The 17,029-nt window shown below is 42.4% G+C and overlaps 1 protein-coding gene across 1 annotated transcript in view; it reads right to left on the reverse strand.

Annotated features, from left to right (window-relative positions):
- TGM4 (transglutaminase 4) overlaps nt 1-17,029 on the reverse strand; it is a 185,259-nt gene that overhangs the window by 72,399 nt on the left and 95,831 nt on the right. The window contains exons 9-10 of the mRNA XM_085631544.1: nt 3,993-4,096; nt 331-600 (exon numbers count right to left, since the gene is read on the reverse strand). Of these exons, the coding sequence (XP_085487670.1) occupies nt 331-600; nt 3,993-4,096 (374 nt within the window). The remainder of the gene's footprint in view (nt 1-330; nt 601-3,992; nt 4,097-17,029) is intronic.

The raw sequence follows: 17,029 nt of genomic DNA on the forward strand, positions 1-17,029 counted from the left end.
TGAAGGGTGAGGCACGTATATACTTATGGGTCCTGTTTGCCATGCTTCTGGAGGTTTCACATGCTCAGGTTGTGTAGGGAGGTTAGCCACAGTACTTGTAAACACTTCTGATTATTTGCTCATAACACCTTGCTAGGAGATTATGCAAACTGTATTTCCGTTTTGCACAAATAGCCTTACACCATTTCCACATGAAACTAGAAAACATAAATTGAGCATGCCCAAATGAACATCCCACAAACTGTGTTTGAGGTCATTAAAAATGTTACTTTTTAATAGAACAATTCATTCTTTCTTATTGAAAGAGTACATAACAGGCATCAGACTTACCCTCTACGAACTTGTACTGTGAAGTTATGTCTTCCCTTCTGTCCTGATTGACAGCTTTAGTACTAATGCACTTCCCTATCTGGCATCTCTCCTCATGCAACTGGGTGACTACTTCTTCTTCTTCTCCTTCTTCATCATCATACACATTCTTTACCATCCAAAAGATCTTGTCTGCATTAACCTCAGCAAATATAAACTTTGAGTCGTAAGGTAAATACACCTCTCCCTTTTTAATGGCTGTGAGAGGAGAAGGTCCACACTGGAAAATGCCTATATTGGAAAAATGTAAGCTGTTAATTCTCAGGTACAACTTGAAGATTTAGTTTAAAATTAGATATAGTGAAATGTGACTATTTCGATTGCCCTCAAAGGAATCCTGCCATGCTCAAACAATGTATTTACTATTTTATTTCAATGGGGTATTTATAAAGCATGACCTGGTCATAGAGGATAGCGGTTCACTGTTCATAGCAACAAGAGGCGCAGTCAAAATGTCAGAACAGAGAAACAAGCCCATACGTTTACGATGAGTACTCTTGACAATAAATGTGAACAAACACACAACACACACCAACTCAGTGTGGTAAAGTGTCTAGGGCAGGGAGACCGTCTAGGATGGTAGGCAGATTGCTAAGAGGAGGTTTTTGAGACTTTTCCTGAATTGTCTCACTGATTTTTTTCCAGATTAGTACTTATTCTTTGTATATATGGTATTTAAATAGTGCACACTTTACAGAAAGGCAGAAAGAACAGCTGTGCAGGGTCAAAGGCAAACAGTCAACATGCACTAGGAGGGGTAGCTGGTTTGTGTGCGTTATAGTGTAGTGTTCATTAAAGAGGAGACTATTCAGTTTTATCTAAATTGGAGCTGGAATGGGGCTGTCCAGAGCGATACAGAGATATCATTCTAGGTCCTTGGTATAGATGGACAGTGCCTTTTTACTTGTTTTTTTTCTTCTTGCACTTCTAGGTCTTCCTCCCGATGGAGTCCTGCCTGTGAGTTTGCAAAGACCCACCGGAGATGGTGAGCAGCAAGGGAAGCCTGTGTAACACCATCAGAGTGGGGTGATATGGTCTTGTTTCATCAGGCTTCAGTGGGGCATACTGCAGCGTCCAGGATGTCCTTAAGGGGAGCCAGTGAGGATTAAAATCTTGAGCTTTCCTAATTCCTAGATACTCAGTGTAAGAAAAGGTGTCTGGCATAGAATAGTTTTGAGAAAGATAGAATTGAAAGCAAAGAGAACAGTTGAAAATAGCTTGACTTAATAGCACAATATATATTGAAGGCATCACTAAAGTCACTGTAAAATGATGCAATGGGATCTAGTGCGATAAATCTGAGTTCTGTTGCATTTAGTTTTTTTATTTGAAAGATTATAAAGCAGAGGCCAGCTCTGGGAAAAGGACAGCTGAGGGCTGTATAAACAAAGCATTATTATTTGGTGTTTTCTCTCATAGTGAAAAGCATTCTGGGATGTTTTTCATCCTACAATTAGCATGTGAAATGTGATACTTCTAGAATGCAATAAGATGTAGTCTAAGACGCTTCACTGGGAAGTGCCCTAAGTCACGGCTGCAAGACTCCTATAAACCACATCTACAGCCTTTAAAAGTTCTAATACTAACTGTTAGTACATTTACCCCTCTCCGGGAGCAGCACTGGATCATGGCTGTGAGGGCCACGAGATGAATGGAAACTCAGTGATAACAGCCTTGTGTAAGCACAGCAGGAGAGCCAGAAAAGCATTGCAAAAGTCTTGGAGAGTTGTGTTTGCAGTGAAGCCAGGAGATCAATGTCTAAGCCTTTTTATGTGACGCTTAAAGCTGCACCTCTCTGCTTTGAGATATGTGTCCCTCTGCTGCAGTGCCCCCCTCTCCTGGGTGTTGCAGCACTATACCATGGCTGAAGTGCACAGGGGAGGCACCCACTCTTCTGGGTCTCTCAGCCATGGTGTAGCACTGTGAAACCAAGGGGAGGTATGCCTGCTCCCATGGACCTCACATAGCTGGACCATGGGTGTGAGGCTCAGGGGAGGGGCCCTCTCCTGGGTCTTGCAGAGAGCCTCACAAAAACGTGCCACCCCTGGCCTTCTGAGCTAACTCAGCACCTCCTCCACTCTGCAGTAATAACCCCCTTATCCTTAGAAATGTGAAGTGCAAGGTTGAGACACATTTTGCTCTCAAAAAGCATTTAGATGGGGAAGAGGTAGAAGAGGGGCAAGCAGAGTGGGCAGTGATAAATCTGAAGAGCCGTGCTGTGGCCTGTGAGACATGTTGGTAAGGCAAGCGTGGGGCCATAGGCAGCTTCCGTCACTGCCCATGCCTAGCTCTGGCCCTATGTATCCGGGCTCTCCGAAGTGTGCACAACTGATGTCAATTGTGCTGTCCAAGGACAAAGGAGGCAAACTATCATACCTTCATTTCCAAAGCTCCTTTAATCACATTGCTTTACTTAATTAGTGTCCAGCTGGACACTGCATGCTCCACACCATTAGGAAGTGTATTCCAAATCTTTAATGCCGAACAGAAAATCTAATTATTATATTTTATGGACCGCAGATGTCAAGTGTAGGCTTTTACTAGAAGTAAACCATTCCAGTACAAAATACTATGCTTTGATAAAATTTAAAAATAAAATCATTTTATTAGAAACAGCATGTCAGATTTACATACACAGTGCTTGGGCACTTGTATCGTACAAACTGTTGCATATACAAATGTGGGTGATTACACGTTAGTTACAATTATGTAAGTTCACCTTTCACAATGTTCATTATGCACAGCTTCATCGAGGAGGGGAAGGGGGGGGTAGAAGAGGGGGAGCACAGAAATCTCCACGGTATGCATTCCACTTATTCCATATTTGAGACCACTTTTTCGACATCCCCTGGAAACATACACTGTTTTTTCACAGAACATGTACCAGTCCATGTCCTGTTTCCATAAATTTAGGCCTGGGGTTTCCCTTGCCCCCCACAGTCTAGCAAGGTTGTGCTTGACCACCATGTGACCCAGGGTTGCCTATGTTTTATCCTTGCTACTCAGATCCATCGATCCCCACACATTGAACCAACACCTCTTAGCCTCCAGAGTCAGGTCTAGTCCCAGCACCTCACATTGATAAAGTTAGGCACTTCTATAACTCTATATGTGTGCTGTACAGTACAGCACACATGAAGTTAAAAGGTTTTGAGAAAAGAAAACATTTCTCTGATGTTACGCCTGCCTCGAGGATGCATACAGTTTTGGTGCAAATTAGAACATAGGGATTTGCTTCAAAGCCCATGGGTGGATACATGGGAAGATCCATGTATCACAGAAAGTGTGTTCTTTTCGCGCAAAGGAGCACAAAGTAGCCTATATGGCTACTTTGGGTTACTTTAGGGCTATTTTCTAATGCAAAAGGTGTTTTGCACTGGAAAGAAATTCCATAACACAACACTTTGTGTCGGTTTGCATCACTTTAGTAATGCAAAACCAATGCAAAGTGTTGATAAATTCGGCCCTATGTTTCATACAGAATGATAAGAAAGATAAATGCCATTAATGGTCTGGGCAGCCAGTTAGAGAGCAGACATTGGGCAATTACAATGCAGATACTTTTTCAAGAGGTTCATAATTCTTCACAACTAATTTTGAGTCCTTTCAAATGGCTGACTTACCTTGACTTGGCTCCTGAGGAGTGGAATCAATTGCTTGCCAGCCATCAAACCCTTTGGGCAAGTCTGGTCTTTTCATCCACACATCATTCCACACATGAAAATTCCTAAAACGAGTGACACACTGTTGTCAAAGGAAGATTTCGTCTTTTTAAATGTAATAGGCATATTAAAAAGTCTAGTCAGTTGCAATAGCACTAAAGTAACAACAATTGATTTTGTGCTCCCTTTGCTGATTTTCTGCTTTGTGGTTTTCAGATAAAACCAATTTTAAGCAACGACAGAATGCAGCATGAAATACTTCATGTGCAGTAGAAAAAGGGAAACGCCTCACTGTTCACTACATATTGATCTGTGGTGGCCAGCTGGTTCGCAGTTGAACTCTGAGTGGAATCTCAGTCCAGGGTAAGTGGCACCAGCATTATATCATCTTAATTCACTGACAGCATCTCAGAACTTTGCTTTCTGAAAGCTCAGGCATGGGGATTGTGGCAAGAAATATCACTACGCATATAAATGCCTCCCAAATCTATGTCCTCTCATAAAGCACTGCAGGCAACACAGCTCATCATGAGGGTTTGAAACACATGCCTATAAAAACCATGTGTCCTCTTACAGAATTATCAGTGGATACATCATGAACACATTTAGTGCCCCTGTGCACCCTCAGAAAGGGTCCATGCATCAATTTGGCTGTAACTCTGCTGCCTACATCACATACATTAACTTGGAAAATCTACAGGTTAGTATATGAGTACAGCTCAGAAACAAGAACAGGCAATCACTGCTCTCTCTTTCATGAACAGAAGCTTGAAACCATTCTAAGCTTAACACTGATTTAAAACAGATTAATGATACAGCTGCAGTATCACAACATTCAACATTTGCTTGTCATCCTTCCACGTCAAAATAAAACTTGGAACATAGGTGCTGAGACAATGCTTGACACTTAGCAACATCACCCATCCAAAGCACTGTGGCTGAAGTTAACGAGAACATATTGAGTTGTGCTTGTTCTTTACATTAAGAAGGCAAATGCACTAGAAGTGCGATGTTATGTACCCCAAACTAGGCCTAAATAGAAAAATGACATTTCACCTACATTTGTCATACCTTGCTCTGCATTACGGTTCTAGCACTTACCTTTTACACAGTTATGTGCTGAATAAATGTCGATTGGTTTCTTTGAAACTAGCCTCGGTTATTATGCACGAGGGTTTTTAGAAAAGTCCCCTGCACATGACATACATAACAGGATTAACATACTCTGTATAAAAGTCATGGTCATCTTCATCCTAGGGCGACAGAACTACTTTGCATAATTGCAAGTATTGATTTAGGCTCATTTACATAATCATACTCACAACATATCGATTGCGGTAGGAACCCCGAGGCTATCTTTATGGTATTAAAGAACCATACCATCACTAGAAAGACAGAGGAGACGCTTCCATGCTGACACAAGACACTGGGTTCCCTGCACGCTGAAGTTTCAATATGCAGTGGTCTGATATCACTTGCGGGGTGTCCAACTCGTGACCAAGATGGGGTCCTTCATTCTCTCCCATCAGGTAATGGGGTAGCCTCTTTCTTAGGGGATTCTTGGCTTTACACCCACATACATGCTAAGTACACTTAGGTAGGTTCTGCATCGTAGGAGTACGCTTGATCACTGTCATGTTTATATGCATGCATATATTCACTGTTTTAGCACCATGGTAGAATTCTACCTTCAATTTACTCTGTTGGTGCTAGTAATCGTTTACATTAGCTTCTGTCTAATGATTGTTACAGCAAACATGTTTTACACTAGAATGACGCTGGTTCAATAAATACTTATTGAAAGCGTCCCTAAGGTTTATTCTATGTATCTCTCTGAGACTAATTGAGCACGATTGACTGAGGGAAAAGTACTGTTCTGTTTCCACGATTCCTGAAAGGTCAAGGGTTGTCATAGTCAATGGTTGCCACAAACTTTTCACTCCTTGGTAAGGTTCGGGGGCTTATGGTGGCACTGTGAGCTAACTGGTCTATAGGGTGGCATATCCTTTGGGGGTGTCTGGAACAGTGCTTAATTTGTAAAATATGAAGTTCCAGGGCTCTGACCAGGAGGCCACTGCAGGTTGCACCACGCATCGCCCCTGCCATCTCTGCCAAAACAACTACTGATCATCTCTCTCGCATGTGAATGCAACAGTTCATATCATTCTAGGTCCCCAAAGATAAAGGAATGGCTGGGGAGGCAGGTATTAGTAATTTTTAATGTATATTGTTTTCCTAAACAACCAGGGCCGGACTGGCCGTAGCGGGCACCGGTCATTCCCCCGGTGGGCCGCATGGTGGGGCCGATTTTGGGCCCCTGGGGGCCGTTTCTGTTACAGGGCAGATTTTGCAGCATAGCTGCAAATTCGGCCCCTGTAACAAAATCGACCGAAACCGGCCATAGCAAACAGCTCGGCGGCTCCCAGGGGGGCCGGCCGAGCTCTTTGCCAGTGCCAGTTTTGGTTCCCAGTCCGGCTCTGTAAACAACTGTTATACTGCTCATCTCTAAATTACATGAGCAGCGCCACCCTGAGGAAGACTGCCCTAAGTGTGGTCTTGACAATTAGGTGCCGGTGCCGAGCAGCGGAAACCAATTAAGTGCCAGTTCTCAGCACCGGAATGCTCCGGCCCAAATTAAGCACTGGTCTGGAATCATTCTAAACACCAATGCCTTAGTTTATGTTACCTACAAACGTGCAGATCCTAGGTATTTTTAGGAATGACAAGACAGCGCAAAATGCACATAATACAAAGATAAAGTGCCTTCCAGATCTTTAATATATGCCCTACAGGAGCTTAGTCCCACACAGCTTTCAAATACATACAGCCTGCCCCTAGCTTGGTAAATATGAATTTTCAGTGGTCCCGACTATGGCTTTCAAATAAAGAGTTATTAACGAACCTGTAAATGACAGATCTGAGAACCTAACCAAAGGGAGGGGCTTCCGATAAATGTGCGAAACAACACCCCGACTTTAAGAAGAGAAAAATTCTCTTCTTGAGTCCCCTCACTCACCAAGGCTTGCCCCTAGGTGACAGGCTTCATCATTGGGGCCATCCCAGACAGCTGCTGCAACTTGCGGAACTACGTAGGAGCACTTTTTGTGAAAAAATGTGTAGTGCAGTGTTGGGGGGGGAGTGGTGATGGTGATGCTAAAAATACCTAGCTAGTGAGCGATTAATTTATTCCTGCTCCTAGTTGGTATGGATAAAAAGGGGGTTAATAGTAGAGAGTAAGTGTAACTGTTATGTGTATACTATCCCTAGTATTTGGTCGACATGTTTCGAGGTGTCCCCTAAACCTCTTCTTCAGGACCACATGGGGACCAGCCCCATGCATACCACCCCGTAAGAAAAACAATCCTATACTAAAGAAGGTGTCACATTGGATACAAGCACTAATTAAATATTTTTTACTACTAAGGGCACCGACACAAACTATAGAAGAACGCATTGATTTAAGCACTGCATATGGTTTGGACCTGCCCACGTGAGAGGTGGGCAGGCAATATGTACTAATCTCTTGTCACTTTATCTCCTTGAACAGATACTATGAGTTTGATTTCAACCGTATGTATTTAATTTTGGTGCTCACACATTAGGTGTGCATCTGTTCTTCATTATATTATTTCTTTAGTATAGAATTGTTTTTCTCACGGAGTGGTTCACATGGGGCTGGTCCCCATGTGGTCCTGAAGAAGAGGTTTAGGGGACACCTCGAAACATGTTGACCAAATACTAGGGATAGTATACACATAAAAGTTACACTTCCTTCCTACTATTAACCCCTTTTTATCCATACCAACTAGGAGCAGGAATAAATTAATCGCTCACTACCTAGGTATTTTTAGTATCACCATTACCACTCCCCCAAACACTGCACTACACATTTTTTTACAAAAAGTGCTCCTAAGTAGTTCCGCAAGTTGCAGCATACCCCAGACAGTAGCTGTCTGGGATGGCCCCAATGATGACCATCATGGGGTCTGTTTTTGCGCCGAATCTGGCTAACATTTATATGGACTACGTCGAGCAGAAATTTGTCTTAGGTAACACCAATATGTACCGCCCCAACATAAAATGTTGAAAGCGGTACATAGATTACATCTTCCTCATCTGGTCTGGTACTGAATTGGATTTCAACAACTTTGTACTATATCTCAATAACATTCAGACCCATCTGACCTTTATGTCCACAGTCCATAAGTCATGCATATCATTCTTGGATCTTAACATCCAACATTCAGATGGTTCTCTCTGCACCTCTTTACACAGGAAACTCACTGAAAGGAATACCCTCCTTTCATATAAAAGCCACCATCCCCGTGCCCTACAGGATGGGCTCCCATTTGGCCAATTTCTACGCCTGCGTAAAAATTGTACATACAAAGAGGATTACATGCATGAGGCAGGTATACTCAAAGCCAAATTGGTGACCAGAGACTATCCTAACTGACTGGTGAGGAAGTCATTAAAACGAGCGTGGTTCTGCCCCAGAGAGGAACTCCGTAAAATCAAAGTGAAACCCTCACTAGATAGACTTATCTGTGTCACCACTTTTGGCACACACACAAACCAAGTTTGTAACTTGATAGCAAAAAACTGGGACATAATCAAAAGCATAGATCCAGATCTCGACACCCCCATGTTTGCTTTCAAACGGGGCAAAAACATTAAGGACCACCTGGTCAAATCGTCCATGGAGAATGCCACGCAGAGAACTAACACAATACAATCTACTTGAGGTCTACCTGAGATTAAAGGACACCACAAATGTGGAAACTGTGTCTCTTGCAATCTCACATTTAACACCAATACGTTAGAACATGGGAATGTCAAACACACGCTGCAATTCTTCTCTAACTGCAACACGCAAAATGTTGTATATTGTATATGATGCCCCTGCGGCCTTCCTTATGTGGGCCAAACCCAACAACCAATAAAGGCACGAATTAGTCAGCATCGTAGCCGGATACGTAGATCTGTTCCCAATGCCCCTCTGGCTTGACGTTACAATGAGAAAAATCACACAGCAGAAGATATCAAATGGCAAGTGATTGACATTGCTATTGTCCCTAAAAGGGGTGTAGACATTGCACATATTTTACAGCGACTGGAATGTCGCTGGATTGACAGAATCAATTCTATAAATGAGGGGTTAAATTCGGCGGAAGAGTGGGGAGGATTCGTCACCACATTAACCCAATAATCATGTTCTAGTTATTAGTGTCTGCCTACAGGCACCCTGGCTGCTGTGCCACATAAGATCACTATGCTTATGTGCATCGCTGTATGCCCAATATGTATTGTATGAACCTATATATGAACTTTTTTGATACACACAATGTTTGCTTTGGTATTTTACATCTGTATTATCCTCATGTTATTTGCTATTTAATTTTCTGTTCCTACAGGTATGTGTACCCCTGTACTGCCTCTTCCTAAATACCGCTTAGCAGAATTCACTATGAGCCATTCTTTTTAATTTTGCACCAGTAGCACGAGAACTGAAATACAATGTAAGACGTATATGTGTATTATTATTATTATTTTGTTGCGAGTACACATAATTGTCTGTGACTCAACCCTCTAACAGGCAATGTGTGCCTGAATTTTACTTTTTATAATGCCTTCATTGTAATGCGGTAGAGTTCATCTTTGTTGAACAAATTAAGATACAGATACCTAGTGTTATGGTTCCAGTACATTCAATTGGTTGGGAGGCAACACGATCGGATTAGGTTTTGCAATTGTCCCGTGATTTACATATCCGGTTACTATACGGGCAGTGTGTCCTTCTACACTTTCTGTGTAATCAGTGCTTATTCATTGCATTATGAGATGCTTCACAATTACTCTCTTATACGTAACTTGCGCATCATTAGAATTTCACTAATAACGTAATCCTTTCAGCGCTGGTGCCATGTTGCAAGGGTGCCTGTGCTGCAGGGGCGATTGTTTATATGCACTAAGGGACACCCACCTGCGCAGAATGCAGCACACATGGAAAGAGCAAAAAATTGGGAGGAATTAATAATTTCTCCTCGTATCACCAGTCTAAGACCAGGGACTCCCTGGTCTTAGTTTTTGGTGCTGCCCCAGTCTGGTAAATATGGGACAGCATCAAAAAGCAATGGCTGTTACGGTGGAACACCCACTGCAAAACCCATTGCTTGCCCCTTTCATACTAAGTGAAGCAAGAAAAGGGGCCTTATTTACAGGGCGCATTAAGCCACATTAAGCAGCTTAACGCTGCTTTGTAAATACGGAGGAGGGGATACCACCACATCACTAAAAGTGACATTCTGGTGGCGATATCCCCTTGTAAATATGCTCCCTAGTTTAGTAAAATAGTTATGGACAAAAGCCAGCCGAACATCATACTGCTCTCACAGGACAAGTAATCCATGATAATTATTTGATTTAAAACTGCTTTTGGATTAGAGCAGAGAGAGACCCAAAGTTTCAGTGGCTTCAAGTTTGATTGAATCCTCAATATAAGTGACAATCAATTCCTCATAACATATAGAGCTATGGGTGCATTGTGGCAATGAGAGAAGCCTTCTTATAAAATTATTTTCCTCCGCTTTAAGTAGCATCAAATTTGTTAGCGCCTATAAATCCTTCCAGTATATAGCTAGAGGAAAACAATGGCGAATAAACATTTCACGCAGATGAATAATTGGCTTTCCACCTAGGGCTGTAGCAAGGTTAAAAGGCGACCAATTGCTTGAAAGATTGCTGAAATATTTAGACTCCATGACAAAGAGGAGGAGAAAACAGCCCTGAGGTAGGTAACATCTGAGACAGGCTGCTGCTTGTTTTTACCTAAGTGTAATGCACATAAGTTTAAAATACGAGGTCCACGGGCCATTAACTGGGGTTTGTGATAATTAGTACATTGGTTAAAATTAGACATGAACTGGATACAATTATTCACTAGATTTCCCAGGGCTTGAGAGTTTGAGCCAACATTACTGCGCCATCCGCATTAAGCAACACATACATAGGTTTCAATAAACCCCCTTTTAATGGGAAAGGAGTCAGTTAACTTACAATTTGGGCCAAATCTCACCTGCACTGAGAGATGTGAAAGCAGAACAGCGAGAAAGCTAACCAAAGGTGTATCAATGCCCAAATCTAATAAAATATTCCAGTGCTTGGACAGGATTACACTATTGAACAAGCTTGAAAAATCCATAACAGCTGTATAAATAGGACAGCGACGAGCAATAGTAAATTTACCAATCAAAAAATTAAGATTGAGACATTGCTAGATTCTCTTTAAAAATGTATTGGCACAGACCTAAAATATTGTTAGAACCAGCCTAGAATTTTATTAAAAATAACTCTGCCTAAATTTTATACTGAGTAATCAATTGGAGAGATGGGTCTATAACAAAGGGGGCCCAGCCTTTTACCCTTATTAAAAATTGGGACGATTCTAGAAGCAGACAAGGAGCGCGGCGGCTTAGACATGGAGCAGCTGTTAAAAACATTTGTGAGAAGTGGGCCCCAAAGGTCCGGATTGTTCTTATAAAGATCTAAAGGTACCCATTCCAGCCCGGGTGCTTTACCAGAGGAATTTAGACAAGTGGCTGGGTAAACTTCATCCCAATGAAAAATTACTATATAATTTGTTGCGGGATCCTGGAGGTCTTTATAAACAAAGCCTTCTGCCTCAGAAAGATCATAAATAGATTTAAAGTGGCTAACTCACTTCTCTGTGCTATTTTCAACACTTAGGTGAGAGAGAACCCCATTGCAAGCTTTGATAGAGCTAACTGTTTGCCAAAGAATGTTAGAGTTCCGTAGCTTAGAAGACTCAACATACAATCTCAATTAAATGTCTTTACTTCTTTTTTCCTACGTTTTGAAGAGGATTTATAAAAATAACGATGCAATTTTACCACCTCAGAATAGATGGATTCTATGCCAGCACCTGCCTCAGATACCCGTTGGCACACAAAATAAGAAAAAGTAAACCAGCCGGTCTGGGTGTGTGATGGTTTGTTGTTAGGTTTAAGTTTAACATATTTCTAACACCAACACACAAATCAATGAAGGTCCTCAAGATTTTCAAGGAACAATCTCTATCTGATAGGCAGATCATAATACAAGAGAAATTAGATTTCACAATAGTTTCATGACCGATTCTACAGAAACAAGCTTCCAGGATAACTTTAAATCATCATGTTGAGTAATGGGATGTAAAGAATAAGCATCTGTAGAACAAGAGCTACTGCTGAAAGATATAAAGGTCAAGGATAATGGGTTATGGTCTTAAATATTAGTGTCTGCGACATCACAAAATAAAAAATGACATAAGAAGTTCCAAGACATAAAAATATAGTCAATAATAGAGGAGCCCTCTCACCCAAAAAAGTAGGGATATTGTTATCTTGCTCAAGGACCATCTCATACACATTTAATAAATCCCACCCTAGAACAAAAGTGCTTAAGTAGTCCCTCCAAAATCTGGACGACAGTCAGCGACAGTCTTAGATACGGTATGGCCAAGAGAACTAATTTCAAAAGTATTAGCAGTTAGTACAGCCCTGAAATCACCACAAATAAGGAAAACTGATTCGGTATATCGAGGTATGAGATCAATAAATAAATGTGAAAACCTGGTCAAACATAAAATTATGGGAGGCAGAACGATCAATTTTGTAAAAATGTAATATATACAAACAGTAGGCACCTCACCCCTCAATTGCAACGGCTTGAACCCCTTACTATTAATGGGGATTGCTGACGTACTACGCCTCCAAAGAAAGCTTTAATCAGGCTGTCAGACCCCTCCGAACCCTCTGCTCTACCTGAACTGGAGGGAATAGCAGGCGTAGGAAAGCAATTGTAACCATGTTTGTATACTGGAGTAAGGGGCCAGGTTTCCTGTAAAAGAACCACATTTTACTTCTCAATTAGGGAAACCCAATCCGACCACCACAATTTGGTATGGATGGCAGCAATGTTCCAAATGATTAAATTAACTAAAGTAGAGTCTACTGGAATAGATACTGAGTCATGAGCAGGTGATGAGAAATACTGTGGACAGGGCGAGAAACACTTCACAAAACTGGGGAAATCACAGGCTCCAGTCAATCTAAAATGGATAAACTTTGCTGAGCCTCGTATGCATTGACTAGGGTAATATCTGGATTAGAGGCAAAGTGAGAGTGAGGAGGGAGTATAGGCCTAGAATTGCTAGACGTCCCAGATGACAAATTAAGCAAAGGGGGTGGCTTATAACAAAATAACTAAGAAAAAAAGGCACGATTTGACTAGTAATGTTGATAGATGATTTGCTAAACAACAGATTATGTAAATGAACAGGTTCTAGAAATTATTCACAACACGACCTCCTTCAAACATTTTTGGAGACATGCCAACTTGAAATAATCGGATTAAAGTTGTGTGAGTCATAGCCCTTGTGCTTTGTCAACTAATGTGAAACCTTGTTTCTTAGTTGTTAAAATGCTCGGTAGCATTCTCTACCAGAACAGGGACATTTGCTAAAATCGGGGCAGGCTGAGGGAGGCAGGTTCAGAGCCCCGAATTGCCAGAGTGATGCATTAATAACGCCACCATCTTTAGGTGTCCTACTATGTTCAGTGTTCTTACCCAAGACCTCTCTGAGACCGCTTTGAGGGCAATTAACGCCACAGCAAGTGCCCCGGGGGTGTCGGGGGCGGGGAATAAATTGCCCTGGTTGCAAAAGAGATTAATTGGAAACAGGTACAGAGGTAGGAGTACAAGATGGATTAGCCCTGGGGTGGTGGCAACTAGCATTGCCAGAAATGGGAAGAGAAGTGGGAGCAAGAGTGCAAATATTCCCTTTAGCAAGTACAAGAACGCTAAGTCTGCGATTAATACATTCCAAGTAAAGGATTAAGGAGGTCTCTCAATAAATTTGAAACATTGATAAAGAAATCATCCAAGCAGAGTGGCACCTCAATATCAGAAGTATGGTGACCCCTGTAAGCGGTCACCACACTTGTTGACTTTAGTTAGTAAGAGGGCGGGGAGCAAGCTTCTCTGTTTGCTCGCAGGCTCAATAGGGGAGGAAGGACCCAATAGGGCAACGTGCTTGTCAGAAACAGTGATCATAGAGGCAAGGGGAGAGGTACGGTAGGGTGCTGGAAGAGCAGGCTCAGAGAAGGAGGTTCCAGAAGACCTTTCAAGGGAAAAGTGCTGCTCAGTAAGCTCAATTTCTTTGTTGATAACTCCAACTGAATAATACAGAAAAGTTTTGATAGTTGTGCCTCTGTTAGTATCACAAGCAGAACACATAGCTTTATGCTTACCCAGAATGAGGCAAGTGATGGCTGACAAATGCAGAAAGAGAGGCCCAGCCAAGGCTCTGATGGATGCAAATGGACCCACTCTTTACTCGGGTGCGTTCCTCACTGTGGGAAGAACAATGCACTTAAAAGTACCAGGGACTAGCCCCCAGCATCCAGTAGAGTGTCCCTGAGCACTCTGGTCCTTGTGGCCCTTTCCTTCCCCACAACATCCTTGTGGCATCCCATGCAGTGAGAAGAACAACACGCTTAAAAGTGCCAGGCACCAGTCCCCAACCTCCAGTAGAGTGCCCCTGAGCACTTTGGTCCTTGTGGGCTTCTCCTTTCCCACAACGTCCTTGTTGCAGTCTAGAACAGTCAAGCATAGTGGGGCCTTATGATAAATTAATCCAGAACCATTTTCAATTTACATCAACTCCTTAGTATCATAATGAAACAGGCAAAGTGTCCCACGAGAACAATTCGACAGGCCCGCCTTAGGACGTATGTGCTTTGCTCATGCTTATATGATGGAGTCGCTGGTTCTTACACATTCTCAGGGTTAATGATTGGATCAACCCCAGGATGGCCGAGTTAAGAGCACAGCGGTAATAGTCACAGTGGGTTTTCTGCTGCAATCACCATTCGAATTAAGGTAAAAGGAGACAATTCAGCTTATCAGTTATGTGGTGAATGCACTGGAGCCATGGTTGGAGAGGGACATGTTGCCTGGAAGTCTGCCCTGGTGATATAGGGTTTGTAGGAGAGACTAGGAATGACGTTCAAACAAACAAAATATATTAGGACTTAAGCCTTATTTAATGTTTGGCAGATGCAGACCATCTGTTATAAAGTGGAAGATGTCCTGTCTGGCATATTTAGAATACCTATGCATTCTAAATAGGGTGGACAGGATAGCCACCCCTTTTATGTGGATGCCCTGCATTTGTTGCATCTGCCAAAGATTAAATAAGACCCTTAGTCATTTTCAGGCTTTTAGAGAAAAGCTACAAAGCACCGAATCCCCTCAAGAAAGATGGAATGGTGCACCCGAAAGCAAATTGAACAAAGATTTAGCCAGTTCATTTGGAAAGTTTCAGCTTTATTCAAAATTGTGTGATCCAAACAATAAAAAACATTCCAGCCAACGCGTTTCGTTCAAACCGTGTTGAACTTCGTCAGGGCTTGTATTTATATGATGGTAAATATCTCTCCCCTTTTAAAAATTGTCCATCATCTGTGACAAATTTATTTTATACATTTTGATTATTTTAGCATCGTCAATAAATAGCACAATCACTGAAAAATGTTTCAGGGGGAAAGTTATCCTTCCCTCAATCCAATACCCGAAACTGTATTACCAAACGAAAATCCCACGCTCTATTCACCTTCGGGTGTTGGGTATTGGATATTCGCCACAGATGAAAGACAATTTTAAAAAAAGGAGAGATATTTACCATCATTGTTTGAGGCTAATCCAGAACCTGAGTGAAGGGTCCTACACAAGTCACCAGACACCTCCTGGACCCTCTTTTCACAAACTTCAACAACATCTGATTCGACAAGCCCACACCAGTCCCCAGGAAACACCATGTCCTGGTCAAATTCAGCATCCCTGCCCTGGTCCAATACACATGCACCACTGCCAGACCAGCTAGCCAAAACTGCAATAGCATAACTGACAAGGACTGGACCACCACTCTCAACACTCACAAACCCATACACAGCAACAGCATCCTCAAAGCCATCAAGAATTTCAACAATTGGATCAACTCTTGTGCCGACCCCGTGGCCACCCTCAAGCACAGCAATACAACAAGATCCAGACCCCACACCAGTTGGTACATGGAGTAACTCAGACTGATGAAACGGCACTGCAAACAACTGGAGCACAAATGGAGAATGAGCCAGGCCAATGCAGACAGGAGCACATTCAAATCGGTCTAAAGACATTACCAACAAACGATTCTCACCCCCAAACACGTTGCTCTGGCAGACTGCATTGATACCACCACCAATAGAAGCAAAGAAATCTCCGCCATTGTGAAAGATTTCACCTCCCCATTGCCCGCCTCCATCTCGATCATCCTCTTTCCGGACCTCTGCCACAATCCTTCTCAATTCTTCAGCAGCAAATGCACTGTCACTTGCAGCAACTTTAACCAGCTACCGAACCTGACAGACCTCACCAAATGCCTTTGCATCTTAGAAAAACAAATCAGTGCTGGCAACATGACCTGTCATCACCCCAGAAGAAACTGTTGTCATCTTGAACTCCATCCACCAAGGTGCCCCACTAATCCCTTCCCCCACCACTCCTAGGGGACTGCAACCCATCAGCACCATGCTCACATCTATTCTGAACGCCTTCACCACTGCCCAGGTACTAGGAAACATGTAAATTTCCTTCCATTGCTGAAGAGACTTTTGTCTACCCTTCAATACTCACCAACTACAGACCAATCACACTGCCACCATTAACGGCCAAGATCTTAGAGAAAATCATCAACAGGCACCTCACCAAATACCTCAATGACCACCAACTCCTTGACACCATTCATTCTGGTTTCAGACCCAGCCACAGCATGGAAACTGCCTTCATCGCCCCCATGGATGACATCCGCATGACTTTGGAATCTCATTATCCTGGACTTCTCTGCGGCATTTGACACAGTCTCCCACCCTATCTTCATTTCATGCCTACATAACATT

This window comes from Triturus cristatus, chromosome 10, assembly GCF_964204655.1.
Source record: "Triturus cristatus chromosome 10, aTriCri1.1, whole genome shotgun sequence".
Taxonomy (NCBI): Eukaryota; Metazoa; Chordata; class Amphibia; order Caudata; family Salamandridae; genus Triturus; species Triturus cristatus.